At 38.5% G+C, this 22,906-nt stretch overlaps 2 protein-coding genes, 1 non-coding gene and 1 pseudogene across 7 annotated transcripts in view; 3 read left to right on the top strand and 1 right to left on the bottom strand.

Moving 5' to 3' along the window:
* The window catches only part of Rpa1 (replication protein A1), a 55,105-nt gene extending 37,305 nt beyond the window's left edge, over positions 1-17,800 (bottom strand). Inside the window, exons 1-4 of the mRNA XM_020169115.2 lie at positions 17,643-17,800; positions 9,421-9,471; positions 7,824-7,902; positions 7,071-7,179 (exon numbers count right to left, since the gene is read on the bottom strand). Coding sequence (XP_020024704.1) covers positions 7,071-7,179; positions 7,824-7,902; positions 9,421-9,471; positions 17,643-17,675 — 272 coding nt within the window. The 5' untranslated portion in view covers positions 17,676-17,800. The remainder of the gene's footprint in view (positions 1-7,070; positions 7,180-7,823; positions 7,903-9,420; positions 9,472-17,642) is intronic.
* Positions 1,888-1,990, top strand: LOC141414301 (U6 spliceosomal RNA). Its single transcript, XR_012439362.1, has one exon. It is a non-coding gene; the product is annotated as a U6 spliceosomal RNA (small nuclear RNA).
* On the top strand, positions 5,359-6,245 carry LOC109690027 (small nuclear ribonucleoprotein G pseudogene; annotated as a pseudogene).
* Positions 17,801-17,916: 116 nt separating the features above from the next.
* Positions 17,917-22,906, top strand: part of Smyd4 (SET and MYND domain containing 4) — a 45,374-nt gene continuing 40,384 nt past the window's right edge. Inside the window, exons 1-2 of one of the 5 annotated variants that reach the window (XM_074046579.1) lie at positions 17,917-18,174; positions 19,727-19,872. In XM_074046579.1, coding sequence (XP_073902680.1) covers positions 18,133-18,174; positions 19,727-19,872 — 188 coding nt within the window. In that variant the 5' untranslated portion in view covers positions 17,917-18,132. Of the gene's footprint in view, positions 18,175-18,198; positions 18,369-19,726; positions 19,873-22,906 lie in introns of those variants that run through there. The other 4 variants (XM_074046577.1, XM_074046578.1, XM_074046580.1 and 1 more) reach the window with 4 other exon arrangements.

The following is a 22,906-nucleotide window of genomic DNA, read 5'->3' as shown; positions in this document are numbered from 1 at the left end:
TGCCCAGAGTAGGCAAACTGACAGAGACAGAAAGGAGGTTAGTGGTTGCCTGGGACTGGGGAAGTTTGAGGATTTAGGATACTAAGGGGTACAGGGTTTCTTTATGGGATGATAAAATGTTCTAAAATTAATTGTGGCAGGGGGGGAGAAATGAACCAAGCCTTGTATGCACATATGAATAATAAAAGAAAAATGAAATAAATAAATAAATAGATAAAAATTAAATTAATTGTGGTAGTGGTTATATAACTCTGCAAAACCACTAAAAATAAATTAAATGGATGAATTCTATGGTATATGAATCAAGCCTCAATAAAGCTATTACCAAAAAACTTCCCCCAAAGCAAACTCTGTGGCACTAATGCATTAAGAGACATCAGATTAGAGAAAAGAAGGCAAATTCAGAACAGATGTCAGTATCTGCATCTGCTTTTGCCACCAACCATCAATTTCCACACAGTTGCCAAAGTAACCTTTCAGAAACTTTTCAAAACTTAGAATATACCACTACTCCCTGATCAAAACCTTAAAGCAGGCTGAAGGCATGGCTCAAGCAGTACAGCACTGCCTAACAAGCATGAAGCCCTGAGTTCAAATCCAGTATAGTATCACTTTAAAAAAACAAACAAAAAAAAAAAACCCCAAAAAACTTATGGCTTCCCAATCCACTCAGAACAGTATCAAAACATCTTACTGGGGCATCTGCTACCCAACTGGAAAAAAATTAGACATGATTCTTACTTCATACCCTACATAAATATAAACCTCAGGTGAACTCCTTTACTTTTAAAATTCACCAAAATATCTGAAGAACTAAAAAGTAGTTTTATTTGTTTTACTTAATTATTCTGGGTGGTACTGGGGCTTACAAGGCCTTGTGCTTGCTAGGCAGGCGCTCTACCCACTTGAGCAATTCCACCAACCCTAAAAAATAGTTTTATAACCTGATCAGAAATTCCACTTCCTAAGCAAGATACAAAATATGAATAATTTTTGAAAAACTGTTTTTTTCTTTATCTCAAGATACCATATACAAATAGACCAAGATAAGAGTAGGATAAAAATATGTAACACACCTGGTTTACAAAGAGTACCACAAATAAAATTTTTAAGAAAATAAAGGACAAAAATTAATAAAAAGCTACAGAGAAAAATGAGAAATAGTTGATAAATATAAGAAAAGATACAAGACCTTGCTAACCACAAAATATAAACTAAAATAATGACGATGGGGGAATGGAGGTGTGGCTCAAGCGTAGAGCTTGCTTTGCAAGCATGAAGCCCTGAGTTCAAACTCTAATTCTACAAAAAGAAAAAAAAAATAATAAAAATAATGACAGTTAATTAATTAATAATTTCTTAATTATTAAAAGAAATTAAGCTGGGCTTGGTGGCACATGCCTATAACTCAAGAGGGAGAGGCAGGAGGATTGCGAGTTTGAGGCCAGCCTGAGTTACACAGCGAGACCCTGTTTCAAAACAATTAATACCCAGTATGTTGACAATGTTAATGAGAAACTTTAAAAAAAAATAACAGCTTTATTGAGATTCACCCTTCACTGTGTACAATTAGTATATTCACAGAGGTGTTCAAGCATCACTACTACCTAACTTCAGAACATTTTTATCAACCTGAAAAGAAATCCTGTGCTCACTGACAGTCACTCCACATTCTCCCACCCGTGGGAATAACTTACCTGCTTTCTGTTTTTGGATTTGCCTACTCAGAAGCAGATAGTCTTAGGCAACATTTATGAAGTTATGTCTATAGCCATACTTTGTTCTCTGACCCCATAATACAAATTCTAATAATCTACCCTTCAGAAATATAAGCAGAAACATATAAAGATAGCTGAACAAAATCACTAATAAAGCCCAGTTTAGAATAAGCCTCAGCAGCACATATACTAAAATTGGAACGATACAGAGAAGATTAGCATGACCCCTGTGCAAGGATGACATGCAAATTTGTGAAGCGTTAAAAAAAAAAAAAAAAAGAATAAACCTGAAAGCTGAGCATGATAGCACACACTTGTAATCCCAACACTTGGGAAATCGAGGCAGGAAGACCACAAGGTCAAGGCCAATAGCCTACATAGCAAGTTCAATGACAGCCTGGGCTACATAAACTCCATCTCAAAAATAAATAAATAAACAAACCTGAATGACCACATGAAAGTAAGCAATACATAAGCTCAAATATATAGGCTTTCAGCAGTCTGATGAACACAAACAAAACATGCCACCCACCAGGTTGAGGTGGTGAAATAAGACAGAAGTGCCTATGGGAGAGGAACTGTCTCCCCGACTGGACAGAACAGGCTTTAAAGAGTTTCCCAGCAAGGACTATACTCAATCCCAGCAAGGCTCTCCACCCTCTCCCACAACCATGCCCTAGAGGACAGATAGAAAGCACTGCTTAACGGCACTCAAGATAGCCTAGAGTGGAAGATAAGAGATCCCAAGCAGGAAGGTTGGCAAGAAGATGTACCTAGCCTAAATGATGCCAGAGCAAATATGAAGTCTGGACAGAACTGTCCACATCAAGCATGAACAAGATAAAACGAAATTTCACAGCAACAATGCAACACACAACAATAAATAAAAATGAAAAAAAAAACAAGGTCGGCAGAAAGACAAAAGAGACCAGTCTAGAAGAAAGCATATGCCAACAAAGGGAGTGATACTTGCCCAAGTGATTCACAAAAGAATGCTATGAATTCAATACAGTAAGAACCAAAGATGAGGTAAAACCCAAGATCGAAGAACAGAGAATGTGAAAGTTAAGGAAAAACAGAATGCATCCAATAAAAAAATATAAACATCAAGAAACAGAACAGAGAGCTAAAAACTCAACTACTAACCTATTGGAAAACAGGATTGTAAGCCAATGTATGTATTAGACAAATGACTGAAGCAATTAAAGATGTACATGGAGGGCAAAGTTACCCAGGATCTCAATACATGAACTAGAAAAAGCATAAAGGAATAACACACAGAAAAACTCCTTCAACAGGAAAGAACTGAATCTCCAAACTGAAAAGTCATACCATATGCCAGGAAAAAAAATTTGGTAAGAACAACTAACATTAAACAAGTCACTGAACCTGAAAGCATGAAGAAAGAATTCTAGGCCAGACGTAGCACACACCTAAAATCCCAACAGTTGGCAAGAGGAGCTCGAGTTCCAGCCCAGTTTAGGCTACACTGTGAGAAACTATCTCCAAAAAAAGAAAATTCTTGAGGAATACAAATAGAAAAAGCAAAGCTTCTTGTGTATGAAGAAATCAAATCAGGCTGGCCTTAAGCCTTCTATAGATTAACATGATACAATGCCAGAAAACAAGATTCAGAGGGTAAAATCATAGAACCCAAACAACAGACATAGAGCCAAGCTGTCATTCTAGAATACAGAACAATGGTCTGTTATTGGGGAGTATGGCACTAGGAGCCATTCGAAAGTTGTTTCTGAATGAAATCCAAATAACCAAGAGAATCAAAATTAGGGAGGTAAAAAGAAGGGATGCTGGAAAAAAAATGTAAGAGTCCTTAAATCAACATAACACAGAATTTTAAAAACTATTTTAACCCCTAAATACACTGTACAGTTTTGCCTTATTTTAATCTTCGCAGAAACTTACAGAAACTGCTCTGATGTAGAAGAAAATTTGTCTGACTAAATTCAGTTATTTCTTAAAATTCTTAACACGGTATGAAAATCAAGATAATTTTTCCTCAATTTCCTACCTAGTCACAAAGCAATCATCCAAAGTAAAAAATTAATATTCATACAATACTTTCATCTAACCCACAGAACCCACTCAAGTTTCATCATTTATTTCAATGATGACCTTCAAACCAAAATGATCCTGTCCAAAGCCAGGCACCAGGAACTTACAAAGAAATCAGGAGTTCACAAGACCCTATCTCAAAAAACTCATTACAAAAATAGGGCTTGTGGAGTGGCTCAAAATGAAGGTCCCTTGTTCAAACCCCAGTACCGGAAAAAAAAAAAAAAAATCCAATCCATTACAGAAGGACCATCCCTTTAGACTCCTTCAATCTGAAAGTTTCTCAGTTTTTCTTTCACTTTCACACTTAAGATTTTCAAAATCAGAAGCCAAGTATTCTGTAGAACATCCCTCAGGTTACCTGTGTTTCCTCATGATTGTACACAGATTCTACCTCCTTGGCAAGAACATAACAGAAGTGATACTGTTCTGACTGCATCCCATCAAGTGATGAGTTCCACTTGTCCCAGTGATTACCACTGACCATTAGAATTTGGCAGGTTTCTCCCACGTAAAATCACCTTTCTCCTTTTACAATTAACAATTACACTTCTGGGAATATATTTTAAACCTACAAATACCTTATTTCTCACCAACTTATTTTTAGTGTTTGCTGTAGGTTAAATAATATCCCACAAGCCCAGGGTGATGCATGCCTATACAATCCCAGCGCTTGGCAGGTGGAGGCAGGAGGATTATGAGTTCAAAGCCAACTTGAACCCTATCTTCAAAACAAAACAAAACCTTAGAAAATCCACATCCTAATTCCTGGAAACCGTGAATATTACCTTATATGGCAAAAGTGAACTCTGCAGATGTGACTAACTTAAGGCCTAAAATGGGGAGGCCCAAGGGGCCATAAATGCAATCACCTATATCCTTAGAAGAAGGGAGTTGAGGGGAATTTGACCTAAGGGGAAGGCAGTCTGACTATGGAGGCATAGAGTGGAATGATGCAGCCACAAGCCAAGGAATGCCAGGTGCCACTAGGAGAGGAGGCAAGGAACACATTGTTCCAGATGGAGCACAGTCCTGCTGATGCCATGATTTCAGCCCAGTGAGAGATTTCAACTTCTGGCCCCCCAAAAAATAAATTTGGTTTTTGTTTTGTTTTGTTTTTCTAGTAATTTCCTATTGTTTTAAACCACCAAGTCTGTGGTAGCTCCAGCAGCCTCAGGAAACTTTCATAACATATATTATTGTTTCCTGCCTCCGTCAATCATATCAATCATTACCATGGCAGTTGTCTAATACTGAATTTTCCAATGACATAATTCCTTCTATATTTCCCCATATATTCATTTATTGTGAATTCCTATTTGACCCAATAGGTTTAAATATGTTACTATATTTTTTATTTTTTAAGTTGCACTAAATCAGCAATTTAAGACCCTAAACACCAGTTTCTCTGTCCTTTTGACATAACCCTCCATCACTCCTCTAGCATAACAAGGTAGTCTAGCTCATTGTGAAATTTCCAAGCCTGTAGTAAGTCATCTCCCAGGAACCATGGTTCTGTAGTGTAACATAGCTCTCAGAAACCAACATATGGGTGCTAAGTGGAGTCATGGCCAATAGGGTGCTGCTGCTCCAAAGCCCTCTCAGTAGACAGGTTTAGGGAACATTACTGTACATGCATGTATGTGTATACACATTCATACACTCAACATTTGTATCTACATTTATTTGTGTATCTATCTTTATATATTGAAAACTAACCCAGACGCCAGTGGCTTGCGCCTGTAATACTAGCTACTAAGGAGGCAGAGATCAGAAGGATCACTGTTCAAAGCCAGCCCAGGTAAATAGTTCGTGAAACCCTATCTCAACAAAACCCTTCACAAAAAAAGGGTTGGTGAAGTGGCTCAAGATATAGTCCCTGAGTTCAAACCCCAGTCCCACCAAAAAAAAAAAAAAAAAAAAAAACTACAGGGAAAATTTGATCAAAGTACATTATATCCATGTATATAAATAACATAAATTACCCCTACAATTAACTTATGTTAATAAATTTTTCAAAAGAAAAAAGAACCCATAATAAATCAAATAGAATAGTGTTATCAATGAAATCTTAAATTGAATTTTTTAAACTATATTATTTATAAGACATCCAGCCGTTTCACTGTACAGTAGACACTGTGAGTAAAGCATACCCTCCCGAACTAAAAAAATTTGTGGACAAGAAGTTGTCATTGAAATGAAATGATGGCAGACATGTCCAAGGAATACTGCAGGTATTTGATCCCTTTACGAATGTTGTGATAGATGAATGCGCAGAGATGGCAACTAGTGGGCAAAAGAACAAAACTGGAATAGTGGGAATACGAGGAAAGAGCATCATGTTAGAAGCCTTGGAGTGAGTTTAAATAATGACTGCTCAGCAGAGAAGTCCACATCCCCTCTTCAAAGGGCTTGTTTTACTTAAAAATCAGGTCATGTACACTTTCATATTAACCTTTTTGTAAAATAAAACTTTTATAATAGTCAAAAATGTTTTCTCTCTTGGACATTTTGAATTTAAAACTAAAATGTTAGCTCATTTTCTTCTAACATGAAAAAAATAATGAAATAAAATAAAAGACATCCAAAATTAATAACAGAAAAGCTAAAAATTAAAAGCAGGAGAAAGATATACCCAATAACTATAAATTGAAAAAGTTGTTTGGGAATAAACAGATAATATAACATATGTTGACACACATTTAGGAACATGGGAATGTGTCTCATATATGCTCATTTGTTTTGGTTGCAGTTTGTAATTTAAAATAAAAAACTTGAGAAAAAAAAAGCTCCCCCCTTAAAAAGTTACTTTTTAGCAATAGGAGTAACAGTTCTGTTCACTGCTATATTTCCAGCACATAACATCTTGCAAGTACTTAATATAGTCTACACTGGCCGAACACTGCATTTACTATAAACATTCAAGATTGCAAAAATAAGTAAATAAAAGAGCATTACATAATTAAATGTATCTTTATGCTATAGCAAGTGACCACTTCATTTAAAAGACAATAAAATTTGAAAAAATAACAAATAAGTATAGCTCTACATTTTGCTTTAATCTGCTCTGGTATTTCCTTTTTTTTTTTTTTTCTTCATATTTCTGTCCCTTTGTTGCCATGTTTTAGCCATCTGAGTTCAGAAGTGAATAGCTGAATAACTAAAACTCATTGTTGCCTTTATTAAATTCTTAATTGAATTTTGGCATCCAACGTATTTCTCTGTTCAAAAATTAACTCCCTTTGTACAATACAAATAAACAGAAAGCAAAACACATACCGTCCATCTTTCAGAGTGTTAACAATAAATCGGTTAATCTGGCAAATACAGTTGCTGGACAATCGTTGTTCCTCAACAAGAGGGTTCAACTGGGTTGCCAACATGAAAGCTGAAAGGCACAGAGATTACATTAGCCTCCAAAACAGTTCAAGTTTAGGAATCTGAAAGTCGATCACGAAGAAAAATGATTGCTTAAATATATTCCTATCCAAGTGAAAACTAATCAGACTTTGCATAATAGAAAACAGTGTAAGTCAGCTGTATTAAACATCTGCTGCTACTCTTAAATGCATACGTATCTCAAAGGGCCCTAAATAATTTTTTTGTCATTCAGGTTTCATGAAAGACTAAAAAGTCTTTTCTAAGTCTCTTAACATTAAGACTAGCGATAGTAAGCAAATACTCTAATTTTTCTCATCTTCCTTTCAAACCTTCCAACACAGAAATAAAACCCCCAAGAAGGTGAGTATAAGACAGCTAACCCATCACATTCACTAAATGCCAATACCATCCTTAGGGAAATTAATCAAAGGAAACAGAGCACCAGTTAGAAAAAATTAATTAAGCTGAGTGGCAGCTTTCCACTACGTCCAGTCTATTGTTAGAGTGCCCCTGCCAGCTGCAACTCTGTCTGAAATAAGTGCACAGTCAAGTAAATGTGGACCTTAAGATTGCCCCATGTACTGCAATCAAAGTGCTGAGTATGCTTTTATCATTTAAATACAAGTTTTTAGATTTACACATCATACTCACAGGATAGAGTGTTCAATCCATCACTCATAAGCAGTCGATAACGGGGTGGACTATTCCCTGTAGTAATAGGACGGATATTCTAGAATAGAAATTTGATTCATTAACCATGTTTTCTGCCTATTCCCTAAGGATAAGTGAACCTAAGTGGCAGGAGAGTGGGTTTGCCATTTGTTCAAGACAAAATGAACTGCTTGCCCATTCTCTTGATACCTAAATACAAATGAAAGAAAATTGACTTGACAATTTTCTCATCAGTCTCTCTCCACTAACATTATTAAAATATAGAACAGAGTAAGATGAACTGTCCATACTTTTGTGTTCTCTCTCCATTATCTCAAAATTGGCTGGAAATCATTACCCTCTCAAATTTATATTCACAAGGTACTATTTAAGACACATGCTAAAAATACGAAATAAAAAAATTCCTTGCCCTGAAGGGTTTATAGCTGAGGTACAGATGGAAGTAGAGAGAAGCAATGTGTAAATACAATGATATGGGAATACAGCCCAGACCTTTATCTCAGCTTGAAGGATATCAGAGGCAGCTTTCTGAAAGAGTTAAGTATGTAAACATTTTTAACATATGTAAACACCAGCCTTCTGATTACTGGTAGTCTGGGAGTAGGGGAGATTATTACCTACTTTGTCAAAATCTGGCTGGGAGGGTGGTTCAAGGGGTAGAGTACCTGAGTAGCAAGAGTGAGGCCTGAGTTCAAACCCCAGTACCACTTAAAAAAAGAAAAAGACAGCCAGGTGCTGATGGCTCACACCTGTAATCCTAGCTACTTAGGAAGCTAACATCAGGAGGACTGTGGTTTGAGGCCAGACCAGGCAAACTTCATCTCCAAAATAAGTGCAACAAAATGGACTGGAGATGTGGATCAAGCAATAGTGTGCCAGCTTTGCAAGCATGAAGCCCTGAGTTCAAACCCCAGTCCACCAAAAACAAAACCAAACAAACAAAAAAATCACAATGGGCTGGCAGAGTTGCTCAAGTGGTAGAGCACCTGCCTAGCAAGTTCCAGGAGGCCAAGTCCAAAGCCCCCTCCCCAGTTTGGCAAAAACAAAACAAAACAAAAAAACCCACAACAACAAATCAAATAAAAATCTGTAGGCATGATCCTGGATTCTGTTTCTATTGTCTAAAATTCCCAATAAATTTGGAAACTCCCTAAACAGACAGATGGGTTAATTGAAGGATTTTAAGTAAATAAGCTCACTGTAGCTTTCTCTCCCTGGAGGTAATACAGAAGGTAGATTCGTACAAGACAACCTAAGGGCAGACAGTCAAGTAACAAGACAGATGTAATGATGTGCAGCATCACAGTCACCTACCAAGCATGCGTGGAAAAGAACAGAGGCAAAGGTTTAAATCAGAACCTCCAAAAGTTTAATGTTAGCTAACATAATTAAAAAAAAAAAAAGAAAAAATTTAAAAAGTCCAGTTCCTCTCTCAGGGTTACAATGTGGACCAGCCTGTTTTTTTTAATAATGATGAAGAGAATTTACTGAACTGGACAGAACTGTATGTTTTTCATCACATAACTTATAATTATGTATGATTCTAAAAAATGGCCAATACAAGTAAGGTACTTACAATGACTTGGAGGATGGGTTTTATGGATGTATCTCCCTGTTGCATTATGGCCTGAAAGAGTAAAAACAGATTCTTATAAGCTATGCATTCAAATCGCAATAAAAAATTGATAGTTTTACAGTTTTTTATCTGGAATAAACCACAGACAATATTGTTATAAGAACCTATTCAGAGGCAGTCACTTGAAAAGTTAATTTTCACCGGACAAATCATAAAAGTGCCTGTTTTCAAAGAAAACAAATGGCATTTGTTGTCAAAAACAAAAAGTTGTTTTCTTGTGAAAATCAGGATTTCTGAACACTTATATTCACTACCAAGAATGCTAAAGCTTTTCAAGACTTATAGGCTTTTGTCATGAAGTTGGTGGTGTTAATGAATGTGAACTTTTCTGTTTTGTTTTTGTTTTTGTTTTTGTTTTTTTTTTGAGAGATGGTGTTGCTATGTAGCCCAGGATCATACTCAGCCTCCCAAGTGCTAGGACTACAGGAATGAGCCACAACACCTAGCATGAATGTGACTGATTTAAGGAAATGCATCAAACATCTGGAAGATACTCAAAATGCAATGAGCCAATATTTTCCAAATGACTAATGCTTGTTAAAAAGTAACACACACCATCAGGTGTGGCAGAACATACATGTAATCCCAGCTACTTGGGAGATGGAAGTAGAAGGATTGGGGATTCAGGCCAGTCTGGGCAAAAGTTAAGACTCCATCTCAAAAACAAACTGGGCATGGTGGTGCTCATGTGTAGCTCCAGTTACTATGGAGGTGGAGGTCAGAGGACTGAGGTCTGAGGCTAGCCCAGGCAAAAGCATGAGACTCCATCTGAAAAACAAACTAAAAAAGCTGAAAGGACTGGGGCATGGCTCAAGGAGTACAGCACTTGTCTAGCAAGCACAAGGTCCTCAGTGCAATCCCCTGTACTGACAGAAAAAAACAAACAAACCCACAGAGTCATGCATACCAGCACATGCCTGAAATCCCAGTACACAGAAGGCTAAGAAAGGAGGATTCTGAGTTTGAGACCAGGTTGGGCTACACAGCAAGACCCTGTCACAAAAATGTAAGGAAAAAAAAAAAAGAACCCACACATGTAAAAGACTCATTCAAAATGTAATACAAACCAATCTAAATTTCAAATAATCTTTAAGAAAGTACCATTTGATAAACTTTGATACAGTATCAAAAAAGAGGCCTGGGATAGGAGTGATAGTAGAGTACTTCCATAGCATGTGTGAGTCTCGGGGTTCAATCCCCAGCATTGCCCTTCCCAAAAAGAGAGCCTGAAAAGGCTATTAAAATAGTCCTCCATTTTCCAACTGCATTACTGTGTGAGATTAGATTTCCTTCACCTAGTTCAAACAAAAACAAAACAACGGACAATGCAGAAACACATATGGAGGGGGGTGGGGGAGAGAGGGAGCGGGTGTGGGGGGATAGGGAGGGAGCAGAGGATGGGGGAGAAATGGCCCAAATAATATATGCACATATGAATAAATGAATAAAGAAAAAAAAAAAAGAAACACATATGGAAACTTAAGCTGTCATGTCTTCTATTAAGCATTATAATAAAGAAATAAACAGCTGGGCATGGTGGCAGATGATTGTAATCCAACCTGAACTGAGAGAGAGAGAGAGAGAAATATAAAACAATACCATTTTTCTCAGTAATCTACTGAGATATATATGTATATATTTTTTTGGTGGGACTGAGGTTTGAACTCAGGGCTTTGCACTTGCAAAGCAGGCACTCTACCACTTAGGCCACACCAGATCCATTTTGCTCTGGTTATTTTGGAGATGGGGGTCTCATAAACTATTTGCCTAGCTGGCCTCAAACCACAATCCTCCCGAACTCAGCCTCCTAATTAGTTAGGATTACAGCCATGAGCCACTGGTGTCTGGCTGAAATACATATTTTTTATTAAATGTTATTTATGTTAATGGAAAAGCTTACTACTATTATTTTAAATGAATAAATATTTTTAAACATCTCAGCTAAAAGTGCAAACATATTATAGATATAACCCATAAAAACAAAAGCTCTAGTCTCAATGATTTTTAAGTGTAAAGGAATTCTAAGAAATTAATACTTATAAGTCCTAAAATTCATCTGTTGAAGCCCTAATTCCCAACGTGATGATGTTAGGTAGAGTCTTTGGAAGGTAACTGGATATAGATGAAGTCATAAAGATGGAACCCCCACAACAGAATTAGCATTCTGTGAGAGAGATATCCAGGCTCTCTCCCTTAAAAAGCACAAGAAGAAGCCATATAAGTATACATAGTGAGATGGCAGCAATCTAAAAGCTAAGAAGAGGACCCTCGCCAACAGCTAAATCTATCAGCACTTTGATCTTGGACTTCCTAACCTCCAGAAATATGAGAAAATAAGTGTTTGTTTAAGTCACCCAGTGTACAATATTTTATTTGAGGCAGGGTCTCAATATGTAGCCCAAGCTTACCTCAATCTTGACACACTCCTGCCTCAGCCTTCTGAGTCTTGGGATTACAGGTGTACCCCATCACACCCAGCTTACAATATCTTTTAATAGCAGCTCAAGCTACGAGATACTGCTCTAGAGCAATCATTTAGAAAGTAAAGCACAGTACAGACAATAAATTAATAGCAGAGATAAATTTGGATCATAAAACAAAAAAGGTCAGAGGATAAAAAAAAAGAACAGATGGGAAAAATAGAAAACAAATAACAAGGTGAAAAGTTTAAACCCAAATATATAAGTACATTAAGTATAAATGGTTTAAGTATTCCAGTCAAAAGGCAGAAATTATCAGAATGAATAAAGACCCTACTGTTAGCTGTCTACATGAAGGCGATTCAAACATAAAAAGACAAGTTAAAAGTAAAACATTCAGAAAAGTCACAACATTAAACGCAAAGACTTCAGGACAAGGAGTGCTACCAGGTCTAAAGGGACGTTTAATAATATTAGAGTCTGAGGAAGACATGTATAAATGAATGTGTCTAACAACAAAGTTTCAAAATACACAAAGAAAAAATGACAGAATTGAAAGGAACATAGAAAAATCCACAATTATAACCGGTGATTTTAACATTCTTCTTTCAGAGGGCAAACAGATCAAAAAAAATTTTAATTATATTTTTATATATCATCTCAGGAAGTATAAAAGAAACTTGAACTATCAACTAGCCTGAACTAATTCAATTACTGAACACCTGCAGAAAACACATTCTTTTAAGTGCATCTGGATCCTTTGTATCAAGATAGTTCCTATACTAGGCAATAAAACAAGTCTCAGTGAATGTTAAAATACTGAAGTCTTACAGGGCACATTATTTGATCACATTGGAATTAATTTAGAAATCAGTATCAGTATACCCAGGAAACACCCAAATATGTGGAAATTAAGTGACATAATTATAAATAACCTATGTATTAAAGAAATGACAAAGGGTTGGTGGAGTGGCTCAAGTGGTAGAGAGCCTGCCTAACAAGGTGTGTGGCCCTGAGTTCAAACCACAGTAAAAGAAAGGAAAAGAAATGACAAAGATATAAGGGTGGGTCACTACTTAGGAGATGGAAATGAGAGAACAGAGGTTCAAAGCCAGCCTGGGCACAAAGTTCACAAGACCCCATTTCAACCAATAGCTGGGTATGGTGGTGCATGCCTGTCATTTTAGCTACTACGGGAGGCATAAATAGGAGGATCAGCTTGGCATAAAGCAAGACACTATTTCAAAAATAACCAAAGCAGTCAGATGCCAGTAGCTCACACCTGTTATCCTAGCTACTTGAAAGGCTGAGACTGAGAGGACTGCAGTTCAAAACAAACAGTCCATAAGACCACATTTCCAAAACAACCAGAGCAAACTGGACAGGAGGTGTTGCTCAAGCAGTAGAGCACTTGCTTTGCAAATGCAAAGCCCTGAGTTCAAACCCCAGTCCCACCAAAAATAAGTAAGTAAGTAATAACAAGGGCTGAAAGTGTTGTTCAAGCAGTAGTGCACCTGCCACTCAAGTGCAAAGCCCTGAGTTTACACCCTAATACTACCAAAAAAGAAAAAGAAAAAAGAAATGACATGACCAGTTAGAAGGTATTAATGGAATGAAAACGAAAATTCAATCTATCTGAATTTGTAGGCTATAACAAGAACAATGCTTAGAGAGAAAATTATAGCTTTAAATACTTATACCAGAGAATAGGTCCAATGTCAGTGATCTAACTTTTCACCATAAGAGACTAGAAAAAATAAATTAAAGCCAAGTATGAAGAAGGAAGGAAATAATAAATGAGCAAAATTCAATTAAATAGAAAATAGATAAATAGGAAAAATAAATTGAACCAAAATATGGTTCTTTGAAAAGATCAATAAAAATGATAAACCTTTAGCTCATCTGATCAAGAAAATATATTTAGAATATTTGGATTGAAACCAGTCATCAGTATAAATCTTATATTAAAGAGATAGAGAATACTAGAAACAACTTCATGAAACACCTTAGATAAAATGGACAATCCTGGAAAAACAAAAATTACCAAAACAAATACAAAAAGGCAGAAATATATATGTAGCTCCGTATCTACTAGAGAAATTGATCTTGTAATTTTAAATATCCCAACAGAGATGGCTTTACTGGTGAATTCTAACTACTATCTAAGGAAAAAAATACACACATACACACACCAGTCTTGCAGACATCATTTCAAAAAGTACAAGACAAAAAGATTTGCCAACTTACTTTACGATATTTAGGTGTATTCTGGTAGAAAAAGCAAAGGCATTCTAAGAAAGAGAAACTATAGAAAACCTTATCACTCATAAACATTGATATAAAAATTCTCAATGAAATATTAGCAAATTAATGAAGTCTAGCACTATAGAAAATGAGCAATGTCATGCCTAAGTAGGATTTACCCCAAGAAAGCAAGTTTTACTCCAAATCCAAAAATCAATGTAACTTTTCAAATTAACAGAATAAAAAAGAAAAACCACAATGGTTTCAGGAGATAGAGAAAAGGCAGTGGGAAGAATTCAACACTTGTTCAAAACAAAAAAATTTGTTAGGCCAGGTACAGTGGCACACACTTATAAACCCAGCACTTGGGAGGCTGAGGCAGGAGGACCATGAGTACCAGGCCAGCCTGGGCTACATAACAAAATCCTGTCTCAAAAAAACTTAAAAAAGTTTTTAAGGGACTATGGATTTGGCTCAGTGGCCAAATGTTTACCTGGTATTTATGAAGCTCTGAGTTTGACTCCCCCACACACAAAGTCTTGTCAAACTAAATACAGAAGGCTTAAACTGATAGCTGGCATGTACAAAAATATCTGTACCTACCTCTCTAGCTAGCTAGCTAGCAAGCATCACAGTTAATGGTAAGACTGACCAACTTCTTCCCTCTAAGCTTATTCCCCCCAGTTTATTTTTCTTTTTAATTTATATCACCATAAATGCTAACTGTAAGATTACTTTTTTCTGGGGACACATATAGCATAACATGTACACTTAGATAAAATTGCTTCAAATTTTTGAAGTTAACATTGCTAATAAAAATACAAGGCAACACTCAAGCAATAGAGCACCTGCTTTACAAGTGCAGAGCCCTGAATTCAAACCCCAGTCTCACTAAAATAAATAAGCAAATAAATAAAAAACAAGGCACTCAAGCGGCAGAGCACCTGCTTTGCAAGTGTGGAGCCCTGAGTCAAACTCCAGTCTCATGTAAATAAACAAATAAACAAACAAGGCAACAGAATGTAACAGTGAAGGGCACATGTATGCAAATCTTCCCACTGGACAAATTACTTAACCTTACTGTACTTTAACATCTTCAACTGTAAAATGGGGGTATTAATAAAAAACATACTTTACAAGGTTTCTTAAGTATTTTTAAAGTACTGACTTTAAAGTACTTACTTTAGAATAGTGTCTGCCAGATGGAAATGGTCAGAAATATTAGCTCCCTTCTCCTTTCTTTCTATAACTGAATTACTTAAAATATAAATGAGGGGCTGAGGGTATAGCTAAATGATAGAGCGCTTGCTGTGTGTTAGGCCCTGGGCTGGACCCCCAGCACAGCAAATTTAAAAAAAATAGATGATTTATTCTACTTATCACAGTAATTCCAGTCATAATCTCATTTTTTTGATGAAAACTTTTGCCCAAAACACTTCCACCATTTGTGTGGTATTTGCTTGTTCTTTGGGGCCTGTATCATTTGAGCTAAAATGATACTTGTTTCAGTTGATAATCATCAAGTAAGGTTCCCCACACTAACTCTATCACCACAAATAAACGTAAATACTTATTTGTGAAAAAAAACTCAAGTAACTTGTCACCTACTGCTGGAAATGATTTTCTAAAATTTTGAATGTAAAGAAAACTTACCTTTTTTTTGACATGGGTTATTCTGTGTTGCCTAGTGTAGCCTTAAGCCCTGGGCTCAAGCAATCTCCCTGCCTCCACCTCTGAGTAGCTGGAATTACTGGAGTGCACTGCTCCCAGTTCTTTGCCCATTTTTTTTTTACTATATTTATTTTTGGATGATACTAGGGTTTGAACTCAGGAATTTGTTCTTGCAAAGCTGAGGCTCTGAATATTCAAATATTCAGTAGACTCGGACCACAGTTCTTCCTCTTGCTTTCCCCCAAGCTGCCTTTCTTCCCACCCATTTCTGCCTCTTTCTTCCCATTGCTTCATTCATGGAAGTAGCAAACATCTTGGCACTGCTCCAGGTATTGGGGATATGACTTTGAGCAAACAAACAGACCAGGACATGACTACAGGCCTCATGGAATTTACAATCTAGTGGGGGAGACAAAAATCAAATAAACAAGTAAATGCTAAACATCTGTGATTAATAATAGTAAATATACACTGAGCATTTGTTCTGTATTAGGCAGTGAGCTAGGTACTTTAAATGCAGTAACTCCCTCCCACTAACTTTATATAATAGGTAGGTATCCTCAACCTCATTTACAGAAACGAAAAACAGACTTTAGTATCTTGCCCAAAGTCACATATAAAAAGTGAACAAACAGGAATTAGGGATTCAATCCTGTAAGCAAAGTCAAAGAAAACTTCCCTGAAGCAGTTCAAACTGAGTCTGAACATTCTGTTAGCCAGAAGGAGAACAGAACAATCCCAGCAGCAGGCTGAAGAAAAAGAATGATCAAGGGCCTCGGGGAAAGCAATATATTACAATATGTTAGGAATTTAAATTAAAAAAAGCCTGGAGAGAGAGAGATGAAGTGGGAACATGCTATGGAGGGAAGGATGGGAGGAGGGTATGCTGAGTGGAGGAAATGATGGTGCCAGTGTGAATGGAGAGAGGTAGATGAACTTAGAAGATCTATGTGTAGATAAAATTATTCTTCACTTAGTGATGGCCTGAACATCCAGAGTGATGAAGAATGTAGGAAGAATGATTCCTCAAACTTCTGGCCAGCATAATTTAACAGATAATGGTGTCATTCACGGAGACAGGAGCAGGAAGAGGCCCAGACTTAGGGAGACAGAGTTGCTTGCTTTAGGATATGCTGAAATCAAGATGTCTTTGAGAATCAAGTAAGCAGACAAGATTATAGAAGCTTGTCTTTTAGAGCAGAGGTAACTATCTCTGCACAAAGAAATTAGTGAGCAATTGACAACTACATATATTGAAACAGACTTGGGAGAAGAGGGCCTGGAGGAGAATTGAGTCAAAATTTTACAAAGAGAGGCCTGCAAATAACACGGGGGACGACCAACCACGCTGAAACACAGAACCTAAGAGTGTCTGCAGAAAAAGCAGTTATCAACAGGCCCAAACACTGCTGAGAATTGAGCTACACTGAAAAACGTCGGATTTGGCGACTCGAAAGGCGCCGGCAACTTCTAGCGGAATTATTTGTATAGTAAACAAGAGGAAATCTGGCGGGGAGCAAACGAAACTGAAAACAGACAACTACAGAAAAGTTTGTGGAGGGGAGAAGGGGAGGTACAGAGTGGCCACCGAGAGGACTGGGGTGGGGGGGTTGCTTTGTTTTGTTAAGTAGAAGAAACATGCATGTTTTTAGAAGAGGAGAAGAATGCTTTGAGAAGATGTTGATACTAGAAGACCCCCGGTGGCTCCCCCTTTTGCCCCGGCATTCTAGCCCCATCTGGCACAGCTCCCTCGCCCTTCCCCATTCTGCCCCGCTGCAGGCCCACGGCACCCCGGGTCGCCAGCCCAGCCCCCGGGCGTTTCCTCACCGCAATGGCCCCCTCGCTCAAGTGGCCGACCATGGCTCCGCCGTCCAACTCCCGCGCTCGAGCTCTTCCACCGCCCCAGTTTCACTACCTGGGTCCCGCCGGCTGCTCAACTATTGGCCCGAGTTGCTGTACGCGCCTCTCCCGCCCCCGACGTGCGCGCGGCACGGAGGCGGGGCTAGGCGCTGAGCGGCCACCGTATTGGTCGAGGCGAGGCGAGCAGCCCACGTGACCAGACCGAGGCCCGGTTCTAGGCCTAGTGGCGGGATAGCAAGGCCTGGGGGCGGGGCGCGGGAGCGGCGCGCCCAGCGGTGCGCGGGGGCGGCGGAGAGTGCGTGTGGCCGGGTTCCGGGAGCCTTCCGCATGCCGGCGCAGGCCTCTGGCAGATGGACGGAATGGTATCCCAGACCGCAGTGTTGCTCCTTGATAACTCAGCTGCTAAATATAGTCCAAGCAGTGACCTGGTTTCTTCAGCCTAGTGCCGGCCTCTCGCATGTGCCAGGCCCTGAGTTTGTCACTGTGCTGTCTTCTGAAGGTAAATATGACACTGTCCCCCCCTGCTCAGGGGGGACAGCAGCAATCTGTCCCGGGAGTTTTCGCGATGAGGAGCCAAAACTCAAGGTAGACGCGACATGGGCCCCACGTGCGGTGAAATCACAGCTGGAAAATCAGGGAAGGCTTCCCGGAGGGTATGATCTTTGAACTGAGTCGACTCTGTGGGGGCTGGAGGTGAGGCTCAAGTGATAGAACGCCTGTCTAGCAAGCACGAGTGAGTTCAAGTTCCGCAAAAAGAAAGAAAGAAAACTTACTAGGTGGACTCCAAGTGAAGATGGCAATGTTCCTGAAAGCACAAGTGGCCTAGCAAACACACTGGAGATGAAATCACCCCGCAAGCTGGGGATAGCAATGAATAACTCTGTATGGTGGGATACAGAGAAAGAAGAGAATAGGAAACCAAGGATCAGATAGTGATATTATGTCTCCTATTATATATTTCCTCTCATATGTATGTCTGTACTTATATATATCTTCCATCATACGTATCATATACATACACACTCATATACATTTCTCGTGCCTTAGGAGGATGAATTGATGAAGTTAAGACAGAGGACTACTACCTGTCCCAACCAGGAGGTTGGGTTGAAAGGGGAGGGAGGTGGGACAGAACATAGGTACTAGTTATGACAGTCTTGAAAAAAATGTCAGACAAAACATAGTAAGGACTTGAACTGAGAATGACCTTTGAAGCACAAAACTGAACTAACATAGAAATATTTAACTTAATAGTTGCTGGGCTAAGTGAAAAATAAAATTCTGGAATGACTTGAGCAACTAGGGAAGTTGGAGGTCTAGAAGGACTGGGATAAGTTGGGCACCAGTGGCTCAGGCCTGTAATCACCACTATTTGAGAAGCAGAGATCAGGAGGAACATGGTTTGAAGCCAACCTGGGCAAATAGTTGGCGAAACCCTATCTCAAAAAAAACCCAACACACACACACACACACACACACACACAAAATAGAGTTGGCTCAAGTGGTAAATTCCCTGCCTAACAATCGTTAGGCCCTAAGTTCAAATTCCAGTACCACCAAAAAAAAATTAAAAAAGGACTGGATGGTCACTGTCTACTGTAATCTGTTTTGTGTTTGGAGCCACGGCTTTCAATAAGTATTTCATAATGACAGGATGTTGAGTGAATTGGTTGTTGTGACAGAACATAGATCCTTCATCATATAAACAACTATAGAAAAAGATCACAAGAATCGATTGTGAGCCAGGCGCCAGTGGCTCACGTCTGTAATCCTAGCTACTCAGGAAGCAGAGATCAGGAGGATTGCAGTTCGAAGCCAGCCCGGGCAAATAGTTCTGTGAGACCTTATCTCAAAAAACCCTTCACAAAAATAGGGCTGATGGAGTGGCTCAAGGTGAAGGCCCATTCCACAAAAAAAAAAAAAAAGAAAGAAAGAAAAAGAAAAAAAAAAAGAATCAATTGTGCTGCTTTACATTTGCTCAAATGAAATCGGTTTTCTAGAATTGTGCTGTTGTAGAAATCTGGATTTCTATTTTCTTATTCACTTTATAGATCTACAGTAGCATGGATCTGCCTGTGGATGAGTGGAAATACTACCTTCTTCAGAAGTGGTCTTTACTCCCGAAATCCATTCAGCTCACAATTTCTACAGCAGAGACTTTGAGTGATATCTTTCTTCACTCCTCTTCCCTTCTTCAGTAAGTGAATGGAAGCATTTCTCAGGGAAATTTTGATCTGGAAAAATGTCTCTTTGCTCTGAAGTAATCTCTTTCTTATGGAAAAGTTAACTTTAGGATTTTATATTTGAGGCATTTAGCAGTTCTTTGCTGTTTTCACAGTTGTTTCCTAGTCTATGACTATGGAACAGGTAAGGAAGATTTTTGCTTTTTTTGATGTCTGTGTTATTTTTCAATAATTCAGTGCCAGGTGGGCCTGGTGGTCCCAACTACTTGGGAGGCAGAAACAGGAGGATTAAGAGTTTGAGACCATCCCAGGCAAAGCTAGTGAGACCCTATCTCAAAAACAAAAGGGCTGGGGGCATGACTCAAGTGATAACAGCATGAATGAGAAACCCTGGGTTCAATCCCTACCAAAAATAGTAATAGTGATAATCAGTGCTTTGCTATAGTCATTAGGCTGTGAGCCTTGCTCTTTCAAGGGGTATAGTGGAGACTTTCTAGCTGGTCACAGAAATTCATAAGAGGTCAAATTTGGAAAGGGTCTAAGAGGTCACATAATAACCCAGTAACTTTCAAACTCGCTTCTCAGTAAGATACACATTTTACATCACAGTCTAGTAGACACATACATACATCGAAAACTGAAGGGCTGGGGATGTAGCTGAGTGGTAAAAGTGCTTGCGCAGCATGCATAAGGCTTTGGGTTTGATCTCCAGCACTGCAAAAAAAAAAATGTAGGCTGGACCTGGTGGTTCATACTTGTAATCCCAGCTATTCAGGAGGTGGAGATAGATTCAAGGCCAACCTGGGGAAGAGTGGGACACCCTATCTGAAAAACAAACCAAAAGCAAAGGACTCGAAGCATGACTCAAGTGGTAGAGCACTTCCCTAGAAAGCACTGGGCCCTGAGTTCACGCCACTACCACTCCAAGAAAAAAGAAGGAAGAGTAAAACTGAGAGTAGAATTTCCCAGAATCTCATTCATTAGGCAAATAGTTATTGGTCACCTAGTTTGCACCAACCACTGTGCTAGAATACATCCATGAACAAAAAGTAGAAAAAGATCCCCAGGAAAGGATCTTAATGTGGAGCATGTCTGGCAGGTTCAAGCAACAGCAAGAAGGTTAATGTGGATGAGATAGAAAATAAGGTCAAAGAGGCAGGGGACATGCATGAGTGCTGGAGGGAGCAGGTGGCACAAATTAGGCCAGAAAGGAAGTAGAGGACCTCAGACCTACAATCACAAGGAGCCATCTCTTGCCAACAACCTGAATGAGCTTGGAAGCATGTTCTCTCCCAGATCCTCCTTGTAAGAGTTGTTTTGACTTTGGCTGTGTGAGATCCTAAGCAGAGAATCCACCCGTGCCTGCCTGGACATCTGACTTATAGCACTGTAAAAATAATGAATGGGTGTCGTTTCAAGCTACTAAATTTGTGGTAATTTGTTGAACAACAATAGAAAATCAATTGGCAGGGTTTTGAGAGAAGAGCCCTATGATCTGATTATATTTTAAAACAGATCACCAAATTATAGCCTGCAAAGTAAATCCACCCCACCGCCTGTTTTTGTAAGGCCCATAGCTAAGAATGTTTTTTACAAATAAACATTTGCGGTTGATTTGAGGATAAGGATCACTGGCCTTGTACTCTAATTAAGCAAAATAGAATCCATTTAAAAATTTTCATTCTCAAAAACAAACAAAAAAATTCATTCTCATTAATAGTCCTGATTATATTGTATTCTATTCTTACTATATTTTTAATTTTGTCAATAAAAAGTTTTTGGAAATTGGTTTTTGCCAGCTAGGTAACTATATAATAGCCACTTGGCTTGCAACGCCTAAATATTTACACTCTAACTTTCTACATAAAAAGTTTTCTGACCTCTGCTTTAAAGGATCTCTGCTGTATTGAGGAGTAGACAACAGGAGGAGCAAGGATGAAAGCAGAGTCCTGTAGGGCTGTTGCATTAACCCAGATGAGAGATGAGAAGATGGTAAGTTAGGCCAAGGTGGTAGCAGGAATGGAGAAAAGTGATTGAATTCTGAGGTTGATTTAATAGGAGTTCCTGAGATGGACTGTGTTGCATCAGAGAATGTGAGAAATAAAAAGTGACTGTAGGGATCTGGGCCATACAAACTAAAGGTAGAAGGATGACATTGCCATTAGGGCTTCATATCTGAATTTCAGATACCTAGTGGACACCCAAATGGAGATGTCTAAATGAGCTTGGGGTTCAGGAAAGAGTCCTAGGATAGAGACAGAAATTTGGGACTTGTATATGGCATTTAGATCCATGAACGGAGTAAGTTCACCAAGCAAGAATGTAGATAGATACTTACTGCTTGCGATACACTTTGATATTTTCTCTTTCGTTTATCTCATTTTAAGAAGCTAATCAGAACCCACTAAATGAATTTCATGACTCACTGAGTCATGACCTGAAGTTTGAAAAATTCTGTCAAAAATACCTAAAGCTCAGGCTGGAGGCGTTGCCCAAGTAGTAGAGCACTTGTTTAGCAAGCATGAGGCCCTGAGTTCAAACCCCAGTACCAACAAATAATTCTTTAATTAAAATTAAATTTTAAGCAATATCTGAAGCTCTGTAGAATCCATGGATTTCTTTACAGAATTTCTAGAAACAATAGGGAACTGCTGATGAAACTTTGGATAATAGGCAGTTTCCCCTAGATAAATCGATTTGGTTTACTAAAGAAAAGTGTAAAATCAACAAGAATCATTTGACCTATCAGTGCACTGACAGGAATTTAAATTAAAGAGGATTTGCCTGGTTATTTAATATTGGAGTTCCTCAAGACTCCAGCCTGGGATTTCTTTCCTTTTCACTCTATATTCTCAAATGAGGTAGTCACAGTCACACCCATGGCATTAATTACCACCTATATACCCTTAAAATATATCTCTAGCCCTGACCTCTCTTCTGAGACTCAAATCTCTAAATCCAACTGACTACTTGAAAAATCTCAAAGATACTTAAAATTCAATATGTCAAAAAACAAACTTGCACTCAAAATTAGATTCCCCTCCAGTG

This window comes from Castor canadensis, chromosome 11 (genome assembly GCF_047511655.1).
Source record: "Castor canadensis chromosome 11, mCasCan1.hap1v2, whole genome shotgun sequence".
NCBI lineage: Eukaryota > Metazoa > Chordata > Mammalia > Rodentia > Castoridae > Castor > Castor canadensis.
This window is presented reverse-complemented; position numbering and strand designations above follow the sequence as displayed.